This window comes from Mobula hypostoma, chromosome 5, assembly GCF_963921235.1.
Source record: "Mobula hypostoma chromosome 5, sMobHyp1.1, whole genome shotgun sequence".
NCBI classification, from domain to species: domain Eukaryota; kingdom Metazoa; phylum Chordata; class Chondrichthyes; order Myliobatiformes; family Myliobatidae; genus Mobula; species Mobula hypostoma.
Genome location: NC_086101.1, coordinates 18,066,645 through 18,089,257, shown reverse-complemented (window position 1 = coordinate 18,089,257; position 22,613 = coordinate 18,066,645). Strand labels below are relative to the sequence as shown.

The window sequence follows — 22,613 nt, the reverse complement described above, 5'->3', positions numbered from 1 at the left end:
TCGTACTCAAATCCTTCTCCTCCCTGTCCCTGTAATCTCTTTACCCCGCATGCAACTCTTCTGTCCCCATCTCTTATTTCCTAATTTTGTGCATTCCCTACTTTTGTTTGATGTGTTTTGTTTTTGCATCAAACAAAATTTCAGAGATTTCTGTGTTAGAGAAACTAAAGTACAGGAATGCGTCAAGTAGGTAGCTGACAGTGTTTGAATTTTGATGGATGGTAAACTACAAATCTGAAATAACGATGGAAAAACTGGTCGGGTCAGGCAGCATCTGTGGAAAGGGAAACAAGATTATGGTAGTTCAACACAGACACACAAAACGCTGAAGGAACTCAGCAAGTCAGGCAGCACCTTTAAAAGGAGAATAAACAGTTGACATTTGGGGCCGGGAGCCTTCATCAGATGTTCCTTGACTGCTCCAGGACAGCACATTTCATGACATTCTTGTCCGGTATCCCTTTAAACATGGGATGCAAAAGTTTTTGAAAATGCTGCACGATCTCCTTATGTGAGCTGTGTTACTGCGTTGCAAGGATAGCAAATGTAGCTCTGACACTCTGTACTTGGCCAGGATACAGGTAACGAGCCGGTCATTGATGTGAGAACACAGATCATTGAATTTAAATGAAGTGAATGATTTTGAGCAGTGACACTTCCACGATTGATTGGAAGCCTTTATTGGAATTGGTCATCATTGAGCTGGAATAAGGTAAAACAACAATGTAGAATAAAGTGCAAAAAGTTACCAAATGAGTGCAAATGAGTAAACAATAAAATGCAAGATCACAGCAAAGTAGACCGTGAGGCTAAGAGTTCATCCCATCATACAAGAGTCTAATAATAGGGGGATAGAAGCTGACCTTGAGCCTGGTAGTACGTGCTTTCAGGCTTTTGTGTCTTCTACCTGATGGGAGAGGGGAGAAGAGAGAATGTTTGGGGTGGGTGGGATATTTAGCCCTATGATCTCTTGCTAAACATAGCTGTGTACAGCTGGAAGTGCCTGCAGTGGTGACCTACATTCTAGAACTGCATTCCTGACGTAAAGTTCGGTAAGAATAATGTATAGGCTCACATTCTTTAGGCTTGGACTGTTTCTCTGAACAGAAAGGTGACCCCCCCCCCCCGCTGCCCCGATTTGCTTTAATTCCCATCATAATTTTAATATGTATTTAAAAAAAATCAATCTGCTTGTTTGCAGTTCAAAATTAAATGCCTTAAACATGAGAGCAGTTCAAGAGAACCTTTATCCAGAAAACTGTGGGTCAGCTGTCTAAGAAAAATAACAAAATGGCTTGAGTCGCAAAAATAGATTGAGGTGCTTTTATTTACAAAAATAGTGGAAAAACAAAAACTTGGACGTCCACATCAAAACAAGAAAAAAACTGAAAAAAAATACAATATATATACAGCTTGCAATTGTCACCCGTCTGGTTAACAGCCGCCCTCAGACTAAACACAAAAAAAAACACCCAAAGCCTTGGTAACCCGAGGCTTATAACTGCCAAGTCCCTCCCCCTTGACCAACCAAAAGCTAATTAACTCAATTATCTTCCATTTCACACAATCTGAAACTCTACTGCTAGTTCTCACAATAAACACATATACCGCATTATAGGATTCACCATTTCCAGATTAAATAAGTTAAGTAAACCCCAAAACTTTACCACAAGATGAGTAATTAGGTAATATAACCCTTGACCCAGTTAAAGATGGTATCCTCCACCATCAGCACACCTGTGCAGGTTGCTGCTGCCTCGATATAAGACAGCTCTGTGCAGCAGCTCTGTTTCAGACCCAGTGACTGTGGAGGAGAGAAACGTCAGATTATCATGACACTTCGGCAAAACACTTACTGGAAAGATGAATACGAATAAATTGACCTGAGATAATTAACCTGTGACATAGTGTGTTTCTTTTTTTCATACCTATTACTGCTAGGGATGAGGGTAAAGTTGTGACTGTTGATTTATTGTGATGCGTGCACTCACCACAATAACAGAGGGGAATAATGTGTGGAGATGACCCTTTGAGTGTTTTACTGAGTGTGCCATGTGCCGTCCGTAATCAGCTCTGCCTTGACCAGTAGTGGACATGACTAAAGTAGCATTTAAGGGAAAGCTAGATACAGTGCCTTGTAAAAGTATTCAGCCCCCAACCCTTTATTCACATAATGAGTATTACAACCAGGGATTTTGATCAATTTAACAGAGAATTTTTATTTGTGAATTGCATGCTCCTTTTTTCCACAGAGCCCCCCAAAAAAACAGGGAAAATCGTAAAGAATGAAAAACTAAAAATTCAACAACTGAAATGTCAGCAGTTCAAAAATATTCGTTCTCCTTTGCTCAGTACTTAGTTGAACCACATCGTACAGCTGTTACAGACAGTAGTCTTTTTGTATAAGTTTATTAGATTTGCACAACATGTTAGAGCAAGATTTGCCCATTCCTCATTGCAAATTTGCTCAAGCTGTGCCAAGTTGGTTGGGGATCAGCAGTGGACAGCAATCTTGATGTCTTGCCAGAGTTGTTTTATCGGGTGAAGGTCAGGACTCTGGGCCACTCAAGGACATCAATTTTCTTCTTTTTGAAGCCACTTCATTGTTGCTCTAGCAGTGTGCTTCGGGTCATTGTTCTGTCAAAAGATGACCTTCCTCCCCAGTTTCAGCTTTCTGGCAGAGCCTAGCAGGTTTTTATCAGCTATCTCTCTGTAGTTATCTTCCCCTCAATCCTGACCAGGTTTCCGGTCCCTGCTGCTGAAAAGTATCCCCACAGCATGGTGCTGCTTCCACATACTTTACAGTAGAGATGGTGTTACCTGGCTGATGCGGAGTATTAGATTTATGCCACATGTACCGCTTGATGTTGAGGCCAAAGTGTTCCACTTTAGTCTCAGCTGACCACAAGACCACCTTCCTCATCCTTACAGTGCCTTCTAAGTGACACTTTGCGAAGTCTTTACAGACAAGCATATATTTTGTTTTAGCCAGAGCTGCTTCCTTGCCATTCTTCCATCAATGCCTCTTTTGTGTAAGATCTTAGAGGTTGTGGAGCCATGACCTTCATCTCTAGTTGCAGCCACTGACTTCTGCAGCTCACCCAGAGTGATGCTGGTGTCACAGTAGTCCTCTCTTACAAGTGCTAAGTTTAGAGGGGTGGCTTGACCTAGGCAGTGTGGCTGTGGTTTCACAGTTTTCAATTGTTTCATGATGGACTGCACTGAGCTCTGAGGTATGCTCATTGCCTTTGAGATGGTCTTGTACCCTTCTCCAGATTTGTGTTTCTCTATTATCATTTCCCAGACTTGTCTTGGATGTTCTTTTGTCTTCATTTTGGTTTGGTCTGTTGAAAATCTGCCATGCTGGTGTGCCTTTGTTACATACCTCATGGATATCTTATGATCATGATGTAATGGTTTTTTTGTTGGAGGTCACTTGATGTAATTTTCCCGCCGATGTGAGATCACCTGATGACCTGTTCTCAACAGGTATATAAAAGGGAGACCCCAGTGACGCAGTTTAGTTTTTCCAGCTAGAATGTTGGCCACAGACTCTGTTCCATTGCGTATTTGCTTTATGACGCAGTTTCGATTTAAAACGGAGTTTTACTTTCTATTGTAAGGTACAATAGTGCTGGACTGGCAGTTTACCCATTTCTGCCAGATTTGTTGATGTACCTTTTCAGTAGTATTGGAGAGTGAAGACTTTATTGAAGTACAGGACCTGAAGGAGTAAGAGAAGTTGGTATTGTTTAATAAAGGGTCGACCTTATTGAGTCTTCGTTGAAGACCTAGCGACGTGCATGGAAGATAACTCCTGCCAAAAGAGACAGGTAGCTCTTGCAGGATTTGCTCACCAGAAGAAAGGTCAGTTGCTTTTAAGCCGTTTATTTCCTTCGTCATGAATCCTTTGGACAGAACCAGCAGGAAAGTCACGTCTATGAAGAAATCCTTCTCCAGAGAAGTCTCTCCCAATTGACTGTATAAATCTGTTGGACTTTCGAATTCACCATTTTAAGAACTGTGTTTGACTTTACCGCTGTAAGAACTGTTTTCGCATTTATTGCTTTTAAGAACCAGTACTGAGTGGCGGTTTGTGGAATGGCCACATAGTGGTTAATTTCCAGTTAAGGTATTCGTTTGTGTTTTTTATTGTTTATCAGTGTTTAATAAATGTTTGGTTGTTTTTATATAACCTGACTCAATTGATATTCACTGTTGCTAGTTACGTAACAGCCTTACAGAGAGAAGGGGTATTTATTCTTATGAATTCTCTATGTCAGTGGTCCCCAACCACCGGGCCGCAAAGCATGTGCTACCGGACTGTGAGGAAATGATATGATCTGGCGATATGAGTCAGCTGCACCTTTCCTCATTTCCTGTCACACCCACTGTTGAGCTTGAATGCACGTGAGGTCATTACCCGCGCGTCATCCATCTCAACGCGGGAAGAAGATCAACTCCTTGAGCTTGCAATTGACGGCGGGCTGAAAAGTATGTTTGACATAACATGTCTGCCGGCATTCTGGATCAAAGTCAAGGCTAAATATCCTGACATAGCCACGAAAGCAATGAAAACGTTGCTTCCATTTCCAACATATCTCTGCAATGAATGCAACGAAAACTAAATTGCGGAATAAACTGGACATAAGGAACCCTGTTCGAGTATCGCTGTCTCCCATCACCCCTCGATGGCACCGTCTTGTTGCAGGGAAACAAGCCCAGGGCTCCCACTGATTCAGCGATACTGGTGTGTTGCAATGATTTTATATGTTCGTACAAGGAAAATATGTGCTGTGTGTTTAATATCCAAATGTTACTTAAAATGTTATGATGCTATTGACTTATAAGTGACTTATACAGTAACTGACTTATCACTATATTCATGCGAGGAAAATATGCGCTATGTGTTTATTATTAAATTCGTTTAGAAACGAAATTGAGTGTATTAGCCACTAAAAAGTGACTTATAGTTGACTGATCTTCTATATTCTGGTGGTGATTAACACCCCCCTCCGAACAGAATCGCCAAAAATGATTTGTAGAAAAAAAATCGGCACGTACACGTAGTCACGCATGTGCACACAGGTGCCCACGCAAGGCTTCATGGTAATTGTAGTCTTCTAGGGGTAAACACAACGTATTTGATGGTTACTCTTGTCCATTGGCAACCCTCCCCTCCCCACAACTGGTCGGCCAGTCCACAAGAATATTGTCAATCATAAACGGGTCCGCGGTGCAAAAAAGGTTGGGACCCGTGCTCTCTTGTCAATACGTTGGGTGAGTTGCTAAGTTAATATACAGCATTGGACCTGGGGAAAGTTAGTGTAGCAATTACAAAGAGGATGAATACTTTTTCCAGATTCAAAGTTTTCATTTTTAATCTTTAGTAAATTGTTGACAGGCTTTGAAAGTTTTCTTTTGATTTGACATGATGCACAATGTTTTATAGATTAACCCAAATCCTACTTCAGTATATTTTAAATTTAGAAAATGAGTCAGTAAAATGTGAAAATAGTTGTGGGAGCTGAATACTTTTTCAAGACATTGTAAGTACTTGAAGAAGGAATAGATGAAGTGGTCTGAGGAGGCTTAAATTGGGTATAAATATCTGGAAAATGTTTCTTGGCCTTCTCCATTTTCTTGTGTCCTGAGACATCATCCTTTGCTGACTTCTGTTGCAGAAGCTTTTCAGCGTGGCTGTTTGACAGAAGAGAACTGGAGCTCCAGGCTAATTTTAATCTTTTATCAATCTGAAATCAATTGCATAATCTGTGCTAAAGGGCGCTGTCTGTTGTAGAATCTATTGTAAACGTTTAGGGTTTGCCTTTTCTGTGATCTTTGAAATAGAGAAAAACAAAGATCAAAAATTTGTTCCTTTGGGCATATATATAGTGAGTCCAAGACAAGATTGTCAGTTAATGTGTGTCTGTGATATTTAAATAGAGATTGTACAAAATGCTTGTCAAATACTTGTTGATTCTCAGTTTAATACCACAGAGACCTTCCCTTTTTACTATCTGAGCACTGAGATTGAAGAAAAATTATCTGTCAATTACATCTTAACCATTTCCTTGGGACGTTTCCCTATCTGATTATTGCAAAATCCACACAGCATGTTTCCTAACCTCAGAATTGCTTTCTGTCATACTGCAGCACAGAAACAGGCCCTTTGGCCCATCTAATTTGTGCCGAACTATTAATCTGACTCGTCCCATCGACCTGCATCTAGACATTGGCCTCCCATCAATGCACCTATCCAAATTTCTTTCAAATGTTGAAATTGAACCGATATCTACCACTTCACCTGGCAGCTCATTACTCATTCTAACCACCCATTTGAATGAAGAATTTCCCTCCTTAATGCATACGACATGGCTGTTTAGAACAACTCGTGGTTGAGGCCACTGGGGGACCAGCTATTCTGGATTGCGTATTGTGCAATGAACCGGAATTGATTAGAGAGTTTTAAGGTAAAGGAACCCTTGGGGAAAGTGATCATAATATGATTGAATTCACCCTGAAATTTGAGAAGGAGAAGCTAAAGTCAGATGTATCAGCATTATAGTGGAGTAAAGAACTGCAGAGGAATGAGAAAGGACTTGGCCAGCATTGACTGGAAAAGAACACTGTCAGGGATGACAGCAGAGCAGCAATGGTATTAAAGGAAAGATTCTAGCATGGATAAATGTAGAGAGGCTGATGGCAGGAGGAGAAGAGTGGGAATGAAGGGAGTCTTTTCTGATTGGCTGCAGTGACTGCTGGTCCATTAGGGGTCTGTGTTGGGACCAATTCTTTTTACGTTGTATGTTAATAATTTGGATGATGGAATTGATGGCTTTGTTGCAAAATTTGCAGATGATACAAAGATAGGTGGAGAGGCATGTAGTTTTGTGGAAGCAGAAGCTACAGAAGGACTTAGACAGATTAGGAGAACAGGCAAAGAAGTGCCAGATGGAAACTAGTGTTCGAAAGTGTATGGTCATGCACTTTGGTAGAAGAAATGAAAGGGAAGTCTATTTTCTAAATGGAGAGAAAATACAAAAACTGAGGTGCAAAGGGACTGGGGGTCCTTGTGCATGATTCCCTCAAAGTTAACTTGTAAGTTGAGGACTGTAAATGCAATGTTTATCATTCATTTCAGGAGGACTAGAATATAAAAGCAAGGATGTAATGTTGAAACTTTATAAAACACTGGTAAGGCCTCATGGAGTATTGTGAGCAGTTTTGGGCCTCTTACCTCGAAAAGGAAATGTTGACCTTAGAGAGGGTTCAAAGGAGGTTTATGAAAATGATTCCAGATTTGAATGGCTTGTCATATGAAGAGCGTTTGATAACTCTGGTCCTGTATTCACTGGAATTCAGAAGAATGAGTGACCTAATTGAAACGTACCAAATGGTGTGAAGGCCACTATAGAGTGGATGTGGAGAGGATGTTTCCTATGATGAGACCAGAAGGGAGAACCTCAGAATAGGGGCGTCCTCTTAGAATGGAATGAGGAGTTTCATTAGCCAGAGAGTGATGAATCTGTGCAGTTCATTGCCACAGACAGCTGTGGAGGCAAAGTCTTTATGTATATTTAAGGCGCAGGTTGATAGATTCTTGATTGGTCAGGGCATGAGGGGATATGGGGGGAAGGTAGCAGGTTGGGGCTGAGAGGAAAAATGGATCAACCATGATGAAATGGCGGAGCAGACTCGATGGGCCAAATGGCATAATTCTGCTCCCATATCTTTTGGCCTTAAATGTTTTGCCTTCCACCCTTAATCCATGACCTCTAGTTCTAGTCTCAACCAATCTCAATGGAAAAAGCATGCTTGCAGTTACCTGAAAATGTTTCTTAGAATTTTATATACCTTTGTGATCTCCCCTCATTCTCCTCTGCTCTGCAGAATAATATCCTAACCTAACCTATTCAACCTCTCACTAACTCAGATCCTCAAGGCCTGGCAGCATCCTTCCAAATTTACTCTGCACCTTTCAGTCTTATTGATATCTTACCTGTAGGTAGGTGACCAGAACTGCACACAGTACTCCAAGTGAGGTCTCACCAACGTCCTTCACATCTTCACCAACGTCCTTCACATCTTCACCATAACATCCCAACTCTTGTACTCAATACTTGGATGTATGAAGGCCGTTGTGGTAAAAGCTTTCTTCATGACCCTATCTACCCGTGATGTCACTTTTAATGAATTATGGATCTATATTTCCAGATCCCTCTGTTCTACTGCTCGCCATGCAAGCTCTATCTTGGATTGTCCTCCCAAATTGCAACACATCGCACTTGTCTGCATTAAATTCCATCTGCCATTTTTCAGCTTTGATAGTCTACACCCACTGTCCCCGCCCTGCTCTTGGTGTCATCTGCAAATTGCTGATCCAGTGTACTACGTTATTATCCAGATTATTGATCTAGATGATGAACAATAACACACCAACTGATTCCCGTGACACACCACAGGCCTCCAGTCAGAGAGGCAACCATCTACTATCAATCTCTGGTTTCTCCCGTGAAGCCAATGTCAAATCCACTTTACTACCTCATCCTGAAAGCCAAGCGACAGAACCTCCTTGACCAACCTCTCACGCAGGACCTTGGAAAACTTGCCTTGCTGAAGTCCATGTAGACAACCGCCACTGCCATGCCTTCATTAATTTTCCTGGTAACTTCTTCGAAAAATTATAAGTTGGTTAGACATGACTTACAATTTGTGACTATCCCTAATAAGGACCTTTCCTATCCCAATACTCATTTATCTGGTCCTTTAGATTACTTTCCAATAACGTACTCATGACTATTGTTCTTGGATCCTTTCTTAAACACCGGAACAGCATAAGCTACCCTCCAACCTTCTGGCACCTCACCTATTGCAAAGGATGCTTGGAAATATCCCTGCTGGGGCCACAGCAATTTCTGCACTAGCCTATCCGGATTAGGTATATGTAGTTTGCCTGGTTCTTTAATTTTAAAAAAGGTAAAACTGAAGTGAGGTGGGTAATAACATTCATTAAAAATACAACAGACACGAAAAACACTTGAACCTCTCTCAATATTATCTATCAGGCTGATCAAAATGAACTGAGTCCTCTGTCTTGGTTGTAAGTTTGACCAGCTTGAGACCCCAGTTTATGTATCCTTTTTTTCCTGCTGTGGCCTCTGTGCTCATGGATAAATACAGTGCTACTCAAAGCTATAACCATATATGGCTCCTGATGAAGAATCTCAGCCTGAAATGTTGCCTGTTTATTCCTTTCTGTAGATGCTGCCTGATGTACATTTTGTGTGTGTGTTACACATTTCCAGCTTCTGCAGAATCTTGTGTTCATAACCATTGTGAGACATGCCTCCCACCGCTTCACATAATTATCCTGTTTGGAGAGCAGAGCTTGGGCTTCTAATGAGCCTGACCTACACCTCCACCCTCACTCCTTGCCACTGCTGGGGTTCTCTGACTCCCTTGTTCATGTTATTTGTGGTCATCTGTTTCTCTCCTGTGTTTGATTGTACCTCATAATCAGGCTCTGTGTACCCATCACACTTGGACATGGAGTTGTAGATATGGAAACAGTGCCTGGGGCTCATTGAGTCTGCGCCAACCGCCAGTCACCCATTTTGTTTTGCCCACACTCCCTTTATCTTCCTCAGATTCTCCCGTTTCTCTACACACTTGGGCCAGTTACCTAACCCACCCATGTATATTTGGGATGTGGGAGGAAACTGAAGCACTTGGGAGACCCGCGAGGTGACGGGAGAAACTCCACACTGTACCAGAGGTCAGGATTGAACTGGGGTCACTGGAACTGTGAGGCAGCGGTTCTACTAGCTGTGACAATGTATAGCTCTTCAGTGTCCTACATCTTTTATTAGTAATAACAGGCTTAGGAGAATAATCATCCCAAGTTTGTTTAACTAATAAAATCAGTGTCCATCTCACAAAAGGTATATTCCCCTGCATCTGAATTCCTAAACAGAAGGGTTGCTTGCCATACTATTACAAAATGGTGGGAGATTCTGGCCATGGAAGTACTACGAAGCACTACTTGTCCTCTGCCATCTCACTGCTAATCGTACGTTTAAAACAAATATGCTGCCTTATTTTTAATCTATTGTTTCCAACTGTAATCGTTTCTTTTCCTCTTGCGCTTTCAGTTGCCGAACTTCTTCCTGAAGCCACATGATTATGAGATGTACTCCGAGAATGTGGAATTCATCAGCGCATTTCCACGGATGAAGATACGGTGAGTTGCTGCTCACTATGTGTAGGCCAGCATCCTGCAGTATTTCTCTAGTTCCTCTATGCCCCGCTCATTCAGGTACACGTTAAGGCACTTTCCTACGCCAGAAGGATATTGAGTGCAATTTCTGTTGAATCTGGATTTGAGGCACCATCTAGTGGTGAAGCATGTAACTACAGATGTGCCTGGTAATGCCTGATTCTACTGAGATGCCTTGTCAACGATTGATGAAAACATGGCTGAATTTATTTTACATATATAACAGGCCAAAGTATTCACATTTCTGAATAGTCAAGTCATAATTAAAGATTGTTGTGAGGATGATAAAATGGCAGCAGACTTCATGGGCTAAATGGCCGAATTATGCTCCTATACCTTATGGGAAAAGATGTTGAATATATAATCAATTTCCATATGAAAATGATTGTCTTAAATTGGCTCCTTCACTTACCCTAGATCTCAGCTGACAAGCAATAGTGATAAATCCCTACTAATTTTGCACATTGAATCAAAGGCTGAACATAAAGTTGAAACCTTGAAAAATCTACTACGGCGTGAGTCACTTTCAGTGATTACTTTTTAGTTAATTGTTGGAAAACTTGGCATTGTTACTAAAAATGCTTATTGTTTATGATTGTCATTTTTATCCATTATCATTTCTAAATGTATGAAGGAGTTGACATTTAAACCAATAATTTGCTGCCTGATAGTAGTGATTTTACTACTTTAATTGTGTCAGTTTTCCTTGATTGAGGTCCATGATAGTTTGTGGGTAAAACAGCATATATTTAAGCCCAGTATATACTCCTTACCTGAATGTCCAATCATTGAAGTTCTATCCTCACGATAAATTTTAAAATTGTAAATGTTGATTTGCTGTAAAGGTTGGTGCATTGACAGCAGATCAGAAATAACACAACAGAATTTCTCAAGGGTTATTGAGAAATGGGATTATTGGGCAATGACTGCTTCATTGCAGACAGCAATACAACAAGCTGGAACATTCTCCACAGTACAGGAAAGTTTTTACCAGGAAAGTTGACGAGGGTAAAGTGTAGATGTTGTCAATATGGACTTCAGTAAGGCCTTTGAAAAGGTTCCACATGGAAGGTTGGTTAGGAAGGTTCAATCGTTAGGTATTAATATTGAAGTAGTAAAATGGATTTAGCAGTGGCTGGATGGGAGACGCCAGAGAGTGCTGGTGGATAACTGTGTGGCAGGTTGGAGGTCGGTGACTAGTGGTGTGCCTCAGGGATCTGCACTGGGTCCAATGTTATTTGTCATATACATTAACGATCTGGATGATGGGGTGATAAATTGGATGAGTAAGTATGCAGATGATACTAAGATAGGTGGCGTTGTGGATAATGAAGTAGGTTTTCAAAGATTGCAGAGAGATTTAGGCTGGTTAGAAGAGTGGGCTGAAAGATGGCAGATGGAGTTTAATGCTGATAAATGTGAGGTGTTACATTTTGGTAGGACTAATCAAAATAGGACATACATGGTAAATGGTAGGGCATTGAAGAATGCTGTAGAACAGAGGGATCTAGGAATAATGGTGCATAGTTCTCTGAAGGTGGAATCTCATGAGGATAGGGTGGTGAAGAAAGCTTTTGGTATGCTGGCCTTCATTAATCAGAGCATTGAGTATAGGAGTTGGGATATAATGTTGAAATTGTACAAGCTATTGGTGAGGCCAAATTTGGAGTATTGTGTACAGTTTTGGTCACCGAATTATAGGAAAGATGTCAACAAAATAGAGAGAGTACAGAGAAGATTTACTAGAATGTTACCTGGATTTCATCACCTAAGTTACAGAGAAAGGTTGAACTAGTTGGGTTTTATTCTTTGGAATGTAGAAGGTTGAGGGGGGACTTGATAGAAGTATTTAAAATTATGAGGGGTATAGATAGATTTGACGTGGATAGGCTTTTTCCGTTGAGAGTGGGGGAGATTCAGACAAGAAGACATGAGTTGAGGGTTAAAGGGCAAAAGTTTAGGGGTAACATGAGGGGGAACTTCTTTACTCAGAGAGTGGTTGAGGCAGGTTCGATGTTGTCGTTTAAAGTTAAATTGGACAACTATATGTACAGGAAAGGAATGGAGGGTTATGGGCTGAGTGCGGGTCAGTGGGACTAGGTGAGAGTAAGAGTTTGGCATGGACTAGAAGGGCCGAGATGGCCTGTTTCCATGCTGTAATTGTTATATGGTTATATTACTGAATCTATTCTGTTGGGAAGGTGGCACTGGTCTTGGGCGCGTTCTCTTTTTTTAAAAAAATGAGGATGAGCTGCTAGCTTGGTGCTCAACCCAGCATGGATGGAAAGGTGCCAGCCGCCCGATGCGCCACAAGGCATGGAAAGGAACTACAGCACCAATGTCATAAATGACCAGGTTCTATTTTAAAGATTCTTTTGTTGAAGTTCTGATATTGGTTATGGCACCAGGTATGATTTCCATAGTCCCTTATACATTAACAAAAGTGCTATGCACTTAAAAAAAAAACATAGAAGAGGGCACACAAGGCCCCTGTGATATTTCATCTGAAATTCAGCACTATCCGTACTAGGGTGTGCATCAGGGTTATGCGCTTTGTGCTGTGGGCTGAGACCTGAGCCCTCGCTGAGCACAGTGCGTAGCTAGAAACTACTGACAGATCAGTTACCTATGTAAATCTGGAATTCGACGCTTATTTACTTGTCTCAGTAGTGGTGACCAGGAATGTATTTACTGTTCCTTTGTAAATCCATCTGGTCCACTAGTTTCCTGCACTGACGAGGTAGTTGAGGGTGAATCACATTGATGCCTGGATTCACATGAGCCAAGCTGAATGAAGATAAGATTTTTGATTGTCCTTCATTAAAATACAATTGGGAAACAACTATAATCACTGTGGTGGCATATTTCCCCACCTCTGCTTGAGATGAGCACTAAACTTGTGCCTTTCTGGAGACAGTAAAACCCATTTTGGCTTCTAATTTGGCTCTTTTCTTTGTGTTCTTCCACCACAACTGCCTGACATGTTTGTGTTAATCTTTAAATTGATCTTACCGACTTGATTAAGAAAAAGAAATAAGGTAGTGTTACAAACTGTAACAAACTATTACATAGCGTTAAACTATTTCTGTCAATAATACTCATTTTCCCTTGCTCCTATCTGTAAGAAATGAGAATGTCACGCATTGCTTCAATCCATCACACTGGTTTTACTGATGGTGTCTGAAAGTTGAGCTCAGATGCCTTAAAATAATGGCTAACCATCAGGACAGATGGGAGAAGTGTATCAGCTCATCAGGCTGTGAAATTTTACCCCAATGGCTGTGAATATGCAGTTTTTTTGATGGATTGATGTTGATAGACTTTTAGAAAAAACATAGAAACCATAGAAAAAACTACAGCACAGAAACAGGCCTTTTGGCCCTTCTTGGCTGTGCCGAACCATTTTCTGTCTAGTCCCACTGACCTGCACACGGACCATATCCCTCCATATACCTCCCATCCATGTATCTGTCCAATTTATTCTTAAATGTTAAAAAAGAACCCGCCTTTACCACCTCGTCTGGCAGCTCATTCCACACTCCCACCACTCTCTGTATGAAGAAGCCCCCCCCAATGTTCCCTTTAAACTTTTCCCCCCTCACCCTTAACCCATGTCCTCCTGTTTTTTTTTATTTCCCCTTGCCTCAGTGGAAAAAGCCTGCTTGCATTCACTATCTATACCCATCATAATTTTATATACCTCTATCAAATCTCCCCTCATTCTTCTACGCTCCAGGGAATAAAGTCCTAAACTGTTCAACCTTTCTCTGTAACTGAGTTTCTCAAGTCCCGGCAACACCCTTATAAACCTTCTCTGCACTCTTTCAACCTTATTAATATCCTTCCTGTAATTTGGTGACCAAAACTGAACACAATACTCCAGATTCCGCCTCACCAATGCCTTATACAACCCCATCATAATATTCCAGCTCTTATACTCAATACTTTGATTAATAAAGGCCAATGTATCAAAAGCTCTCCTTATGACCCTATCTACCTGTGACGCCACTTATAGGGAATTTTGTATCTGTATTTCCAGATCCCTCTGTTGTACTGCACTCCTCAGTGCCTTACCATTAACCCTGTATGTTCTATGTTGGTTTGTCCTTACAACGTGCAATACCTCACACTTGTCAGTATTAAACTCCATCTGCCATTTTTCTTTTTTCTTAAATTTTATTTTTATTTGGATAAGGAATTCACAAGTATCATGTACTTTTTTCACACGTATAACCTTTTATCTGCCATTTTTCAGCCCATTTTTCCAGCTGGTCCAAACCCCTCTGCAAGCTTTGAAAACCTTCCTCACTGACCACTACACCTCCAATCTTCGTATCATCAGCAAATTTGGAGACTAGAATGAAGAAATGGCTAGCCTTAAGAATTTAATCCCATTGAAGTTAATGGCAAAGGAATTTCAGGCTCCTTTATGCTGCACCTCTGCTCCCATTTTGTTTTACTTTAACTGTGGTTTTGCTTCTGTTCCTGCAGGGGCCGAAGCATCTATCGGGTCCTGGTGACGTTGTCTCGATTCATCGCCTGGAACTACTATGCCGACCTTCAGATGGAGGTGATGAAGATGACGCAGCACCCCGAGGACTGGACAGTCCAGGTGCGCTGGCGGGTGACTGGCATCCCGCTCCATGTACTCATACTGAAGTTTTACAAGAAAGACAAGACTGAACTATACAGGTGAGAAATACAGCAGGGAAACGGGGCCCTTTGATCCACAAGGTCCGCACCAAAGTCATCAGACACCCATTTATCTACTCACTTTACTCATCAACCTATTTCATTCCGCACACATTCCCCTCAAACATCACTCCCTCCCCCACCCCCACCAAAAATTCTGCTGGTCATCTACACTCCCAGTGGCAGCTTTTAGTGGCAAATTAACTACCATGGGATATAGGAGCAGAATTAGACCATTCATGGCTGATTTATTATCCCTTTCAACCCCATTCTCTTGTCTTTCCCCCTGTAATATTTGATACCCTAATCAAGAACCTATTGACCTCTACTTCAAATATGCTCAATGATGTGGCCTCTGTGGCAATGAATTCCACAGATTCACCACCTTCTGGCTAAAGAAATTCCTCCTCATCTCTGTTCTAAAGGGATGTCCTTGTATTCTGAGGCTGTGCCCTCTGGTCCCAGACTTACCCTCTATGGGAAACATCCACTGCTCATCCACTCTATCTAGGCCTTTGAATATTCAATTGGTTTCGGTGAGATTTCCTCCCTCATTCTTCTAAATTCCAGCAAGTAGCGGCCCGGAGCTTCCCAATGCTCCTCATGCATCAACCCTTTCTTTCTTGGATACATTCTCGTGAACCTCCTCCCCAAAGCTAGCACATCCTTTCTGATCACAATACTCCAAGTGCAGTCTGACCAATGCCTTATATAGCCTCAGCCTAATGTGTATCATTGTTAGGATATGGGAAGGAACTGCGTGCTGTTGTTTGTCTGGAAGCTCTAATGTATATTTATTTCTCTGCCTCTCCTAGAACCTACGATGCATATTCAATCTTTTACTTGGGCCCTGATGGACTTATTCACCGACACAAAGTCAGCAAGGTGAGTCTGGAGTAATCAGAGATTACTTGAAGCTTGGTTGGAAGTATTCTGTCCATCCATTGGAATTTCTGTCCGCACAAACTTGTATAGAAACTCGTGAGCTAGTGCTTGGGGGATCAATAACTCGATTAGCTGGTGGCTTGGGCTGCTTTTTAGCTCTTAGATTGTTGGGAAGGCATCTAAAGGATGGACACTTCATTAAGTCCCAGAAGAAATTGGGAAGGTGACCATAATGTATAATCCTTCTCGTAGCTTGTGGTTCAGGGAAATGGTCTCGAGATACTTAAGGAAGTATTGTCTCATTGATAAAGAACAGACTAGAGGCACATGCCAATGGGAAGAAATAAAGAAGAACCGAGGAGACTTGCCTGTAGCCTAAGTACTTGATTTGGATCATTTGGTTTAAAGGCTTGTCTTTTGTGCTCTGCTTCATTTGAGCAATAGTAAGTGTGCCCACCTTCTTCCTTTCCACCACCTTGCCCAACTCTGTTGACCAGATGACTTTCCCACCTTGTGTCCTATCTACCCTGGTCGTTTTGTAGAGCCTCCTGGATTGAAAGACAGTTTAGATGCACATTGTGTGGATTATATTTAAAATGTGCTGGAGCAGATGTTTTTTTTTCCCCTTTCAGATTTCCTGCTCCTGTAGTTTCATAAGGCATAGGAACAGAATTAAGCCATTTGGCCCATCAAATCTACTCCACCGTATGATCATGGCTAATTTATTTTTCCCTCTCAACCCTATTCTCCTGCCCTCTCCTGGTAACCTTTGATACCCTTACTAATCAAAAACTTATCAACCTCTGCTTTAAATATACTTATTCACTTGGGGTCCATGACCATCTGTGGCAATTCACCACCCATTAGCTAAAGAAATTCCTCCTCACCTCTGTACTAAAGGGATGAATTCCTATTAAGGCTGAACCCTCTGGACCTAGAAATCTCCCATTATTAAAACATTCTCTTTACATCCACTCTGTCTAGGCCTTTCAATATTTGGTAGATATTTGGGGTGACGTCAACTTTTTGGGTTGAATCCCTATTTTGACCTGAATGCTGGGTCTCAATCTGAAACATCAACCATTTCTTCCCTCCCGCAGATGCTGCTCAACCCACTGAGTTCCTCCGATAGATCGTCTGTTGCGTTTTAACCAACGTAATACAAATGTAATAACATTCCACCTCAGTACTTTGAGCATGGAGCGTGAGCATGCATTCTGTCCCTGTGTCTCACCACTTCATGTAATTTCAATTTAATGGCTTGCTGTGTCCCTGCTGATGTCTTGCCTTGCTCTTTCCACAGATGATTCCGACCCAGCCCCCCGTTGTCAAGGTGAAGAGGCTGCTGCTGGGAGCCCTGGTTGCCCTGGGGCTGGAGGAGCACCGCCCGGCATTGAACTTCCTCTTTGCTCAGCTCACTGACAAAGTGGGGCAGAAACACTGCTGAGAGAGCTGGGGAAGCACGTCCACACAGAGCTCACCGTGCCTGGGTGAAGGCAACGCCGACACCTCGCATCTCTGGGCTGCTTCAGCTACTCCCGCGATTTGAGGCATCTTTGGAAATCCCTTCCGTCCGTATCATGTTCTGTACCACCCTTGCTCTGAATCTAGCACATCGTTTGGCTGAAGAGACTAATCTGATGGGTGAGGGATATGTCAGACTACATGTGGATTGAATAGAGCTTTATATGACCAAGTTATTTTGTGTCATTGTATCAACATTTTGTCCCACCATTGCAAACAACTGTTGGGCAAAGGTCCAATGTTGGTGTTTGTTTCCCACTTGCACAATGGGTGACCAAATTAACGGATGGGGTTTAGTTGTTAGAGCTGTTGGATTGCCTGGGGAGATGCGTCCCGTGTTTTCACCATTCATTGCTTCAGGTGGAGGACCTCCTGCTTATAGTTCTGGAAACCTGGATTCGATCCTGATCTTGGCTGCTGCCCTTGCGTGGAGTTTGCACATTCTCCCTGTGACCTGGGAACTTCGGTTTCCTCCCACGTCCCAAAGGCTTGGTGATTGGAAGGCAAATTGGCTGCTATAAGTTTTCCCTACTGTGCAGGAGAGTGGTGGAATTGGTGGTAGTGTGGGAGAATGAAATGGAATGATTTGTAGTGGTCCAAGTGACTTGTTTCTTGGCTGTAGGACTCTATATCATCACGGGTGTAAAGGTTAGAAAAGTGCAGAGGAATGTATACATTACCCAAAGATTGATGGCTATCTGGACGTTGCTACTTGATAGTACTAATGAGAAACTCGGACAAATACTCTTAACAACATGGATTTCACAAAATGTAGTGACTGGGTTTTTAGTGCAGTGTCAGTTGGTTGCAGGATAAACAGTGGTCAGGGCACCAGGGGAAATTGGCCCTGCTTTTCATCGAATAATTTCGTGCGATCTGTTTGTATCCTTCTGTTATCATTGATCCAAGGTACAGATCCTGAGCCAGAGCAACACTTGGTACTGTCCTGTGGTGTCAGCTCATTTGCCTCGCCTGGTTTTATATGCTTCCCCACTTGGCAGCGTTCTCTCTTCATTGGCCCTTTGAATCGGTCGGCTCAAGTAGTGAGAAGTCTCCCAGATGAGAAGTACGTGAGAGAAAGGGGAACGGGAAGATACAGTAATGGCTGTGATTATAAACCAGCGGATGTCAGGGTGTCACAGAGACTAGAGACATTGCTTCACAGCTCTGGAGAGTCGGGTCCAATCCTGACCTCCTCTGTGTTGACTGTGTGGAGTTTACACATTCCCCTTGTGGCTGTGTGGGTTTCCATCCACATCCCGAAGGCATGTTTGTGGGTTGATTGGCTGCAAATAGTCCCCAGCGTGTGACTGGGGGTGCGAATTGTTGGAAACACCAGAAGAAGTGGGATTATTGTCAACGGGCGCTTGATGTCTGGTGAAGACTCACTGAGCTGACACTGACTCGCCCTGATGCAAGTTCATAACAAAAGGATTGTGCTATGTGTACTGCGGTTCCCTGTGTTTGCTGGATGCAAGAAGAGGAAATTTCGGCCCGGTCTGTGCAGGGTTTGCTTCGTGTCCACATCCCCTTTAGGATGGATAAAGTTATTGACCCTCAGACCAACAGCAGAGGCAGAACACTGGAAATTGGAAATGTAAGTGGAGTTCCTGGAGCAGCATCAGTAACTGGAGAAAGGAGCTGGTCTTTCAGGCTGGTGGCTTCGATTGCTTTTCCGGTTCCTGGGATCATTGGATTCTGAATAGATCTGAGAGAAGTGAAATGGCTTTAAGGAAATGGCATGTGATTGTATTTTTCTGCCTGTTTTTCTCCACCCTCCCCATCCCCATACAGCTGAAACACCCACCTCTGTCTGAGATGCTTCCTGATGTGCTGAATATGGTCAGGTTCCATTCTACGAGAAACGTCCCACTCTCCAAATAACGCTTTGTGACGTTAAGCACTTGAGGATAAGAAAATATATCAAAACTTGATCGGTGAGGGTTTGGCTGGCAAAGATTTGATTTTTGCTTTATGGGTTTCACTGGTCACCTTGTTTAGTTGTTCCGCTGCTCAAGTGCAGTCTGCCTTTAATCCTGTGGAGTAGAGCTGTAGCATTGCTATGCTGAGAGATGGCCTCCTTTGGATGAAATGTTGATCTATTGAATGATGAATTATGTTGAACTGTTGGAGGGAGATTCTGTGGTACTTCTGAGCTGGTGTATCTTGCTGCCGTGTCTTGCTTCATTAAAGAGGGTACACTGCAGAAGTAACTAATTGCTTTGGCATACTCTGGAGAGAAATAGAATCAGTTCCCTACCACTTCATTGTATTTTATCTCTTGCAGTTGTTGTTTAGATGGGCAAACTTGTGACCCTTATCAATGGCGAAGGATCTGAGGGAACGATGTGATTTAAAGTGAGCTGTCTCCAATGGCCCATAGGAGTAAGAGTGAATGAGGTTTCTTCATTGTGCTTCAGTTGCTCTGTGTAGTGCAAGTTGTTCCACAGTGCAGACAGCCTTTGCACCAGCAGCATTAGTGCAGTTTCTCTGACCTTTTTGACCTTTATGTCCTCTACCTTCTAGATCTGTAAGACTTTGAAGGCCCACCAAGTGTCCAAAGTTCATAAGACAAAATGATGGAAATAAGCAGCCTGGTCAGGTATTCATCAGTTACTCCAAGTACTTTGGGCTGTGTGACTCGATAGCATGCAATAAGTTCTGATGAGGGAGTTTGTTTGCAATTTTGAACTGAGTTTCGTCAGTCAGTGGACTGTGCTCCTTGTATGAGGGAAGGATGTGCTGTGTCCTAAAACACACCACAGAGGGTTAAGAACGTAACTGGAGAAAGGCTGTAGAAGAAGCAATGCATTCCAGATAATGGTAGCCACAAAAAACAAGGCAAAGGGTAAAGTGAAACCAGAGAGGGGAATCCCTTTACCATCTGACACTCAGTTTCACCCAAAGTTGTCACCACCAAGTAGAGATTCAAATACAGGACTGTGGATTCCAGCTAAGAAGTTCTCTTCTAGTCATTCAATGGAGGTAGGTTCTTCCAGTGGTTTGACATTCATCAGCATGAAGAAACTAAATTAACATTTCAAACTTGGCTTATTTGTGACCCAAGAAGGGGAATTTGGTGACAGGAACATAATAAAGAGTAGGAGTAAACCATTGGCCCCTCTGAGCAATAGTCCATCTGAACCTCAATGAGTTGGCACCATAAGCGCTCTGGGGGAGATGCTTTCAAATTTAGTAACCTCCTGAGAGGAACCAGTGAGAATTGGTTCCAGATTTGCTCACCAATGAAAATAAGAAACGGAGACAGGAGTTTTTTCCCTCCTGCTTGGAGCCTGTTCAGTTAGATCCTGGCTGATCTTCATGGCTTTTCCCAATAGTAATCACTTTCCTTTGATTCCCTCAATATCCAAAAATGAGGCGTGCAGTTGTTGGAACACCCATGATCTTGTAGGGTTTTCCTTCACTGTTTTCACTTTTCCTTGTACCTTGTTATTTCTTTGTGACGACCATTATCTGGAATACATTGTTTCTTCAATGGTCTTTCTCCAGAAAGCTGTGATGGGTTACTTGATTATCATTCTGCTGTGAGTATCAAACTGGGAAAATGTTGGGGTGAATAACTTCTAGAGCAGTTGATTTTTCATTAGTCCATGGGGTGGGGGAATCATGTAGTCAAACTGAATGCAGGTCATATGTCGACAGTTGTCCTGGAGCAGGTATGGTGGTTAACCGTGGTTAATGGCTTTCTTGAGCTGTTGCTATCCATCTGAAGTTGCTTCCATTTTAACTTGCAATACGACAGCACTTTTAGTGGAAGAAATAGAATTATCTCTCTTTGTTTTATATAAATGATTGGAGGAGACACATGTAGAAAAACAATTGACATAATCAAAGCAAGATGTTTGGATGTCATAGAAAATTGTACCTGGATCTTAAGTGACCAGATGTAAATGTTATCTCCTGTTTTCATGCAAATAATGGTGTCAAATCAAAGTGCATTATGATTAGTTTTCCCCTGGCTGATTGCAATAACAAGTATATTTAATCTCAGTGATTTTTTATATACATTCTGTAAAAAATGTTTCAAATTCCTAAAAGCATAAAACCTGCAGTTGCTGGAAATCTGAGATAAAAACCTGTCAAGCAGCAACAGTGGAGAGCAAATCACGTCAGCATTTCTGGTCTATGTGAACTTTTGACCCTGTTGCTCAAAACAAACAAGGCTGGTTTCTAATGTGCGACATGCTAGTTTGTAATGTCACCATTTTAATGAACTCATGACCCAAAATTATTTGAAGTGATAATGCAAAGGAAAACATGAATGCTGGAGAAAGAAAAGCAAATTAGAAAATGCTGACGGTACGCTTCAAAGATCTGTTGTTTTCAGGAATTCATGGGTGTGCTCTGTACTTTAGTGACAGATATTGAGGTAGAACCATTCTTTCTATGCCATGACCAACAATGTCAGTCTTACTGACATTGCCTTGATTATCATGCCTCACAGGCTGGCTTTCTACCCACTGCTATGCTTTGGTCCTCTGAGAAAACATCTTGCATTCTGACATACCTCTCCTGCATTTTAACAAACATTCAAGTGAGCAGTCACCTGGTGGAGTACTTGTGAGTACATTAGCCATTGGCGTTAGCAGCCATCTCAATTCTGTGTAGGCAAGCTGCCAGTGGTAGTGCCAAGCTCCAAGAGCGGTCGTTGTTGGTGATATTTATAAGGGATTGAAGTGGCTTAGATCGCAAACCAACTCTGAAGATGCCCTGTTCCCAGTCCTGAAGCCCATTGTGGCCCCTCCACTGAATAATTCCACATGGGCTTCATGAGAGAGGCAGGTGGGCAGTTGAAATTCTTGCAAGCGGGGTGCTTGTTTGCATCTTTGAAAACTGCTTTGTGTTCTGCATGAATGCATGTTTCATTGTGAACTGATTGTATAAACAGCTGCATAATTTGACGGTGTATATAGTTCTAATATATATGAGAAAATATATAAATAAAATTAGTACCAAATCTCAGACTTTGAACAGTCTTTCAATATAATAAAAGAATTGTTTCAATTATACTTGATAAATGCTAAAAATGGTTTTATTGCAACTCATCTCTGTAAGTAAATCTTTTCATAGCGACTAGACCAAGTATTGATTTTTTTGGGTATGTTGAAGCTCTTGTCTGCTCTCAATCCAGTGCAAATGCACTTGCTGGGGATTTATAACTGACACCAGTTACTTGGCTGAGTGGTTATTGTGATGGGAAAAGATGTCTCCA

General features: G+C 42.0%; 1 protein-coding gene across 2 annotated transcripts in view; it reads left to right on the top strand.

The window, feature by feature from the left end:
- c5h6orf136 (chromosome 5 C6orf136 homolog) overlaps positions 1-22,378 on the top strand; it is a 38,027-nt gene extending 15,649 nt beyond the window's left edge. The window contains exons 4-7 of one of the 2 annotated variants that reach the window (XM_063048122.1): positions 10,155-10,243; positions 14,771-14,971; positions 15,787-15,856; positions 17,160-22,378. In XM_063048122.1, the coding sequence (XP_062904192.1) occupies positions 10,155-10,243; positions 14,771-14,971; positions 15,787-15,856; positions 17,160-17,303 (504 nt within the window). In that variant the 3' untranslated portion in view covers positions 17,304-22,378. The remainder of the gene's footprint in view (positions 1-10,154; positions 10,244-14,770; positions 14,972-15,786; positions 15,857-17,159) is intronic. The other variant, XM_063048121.1, reaches the window with a different exon arrangement.
- Positions 22,379-22,613: the final 235 nt, after the last annotated feature.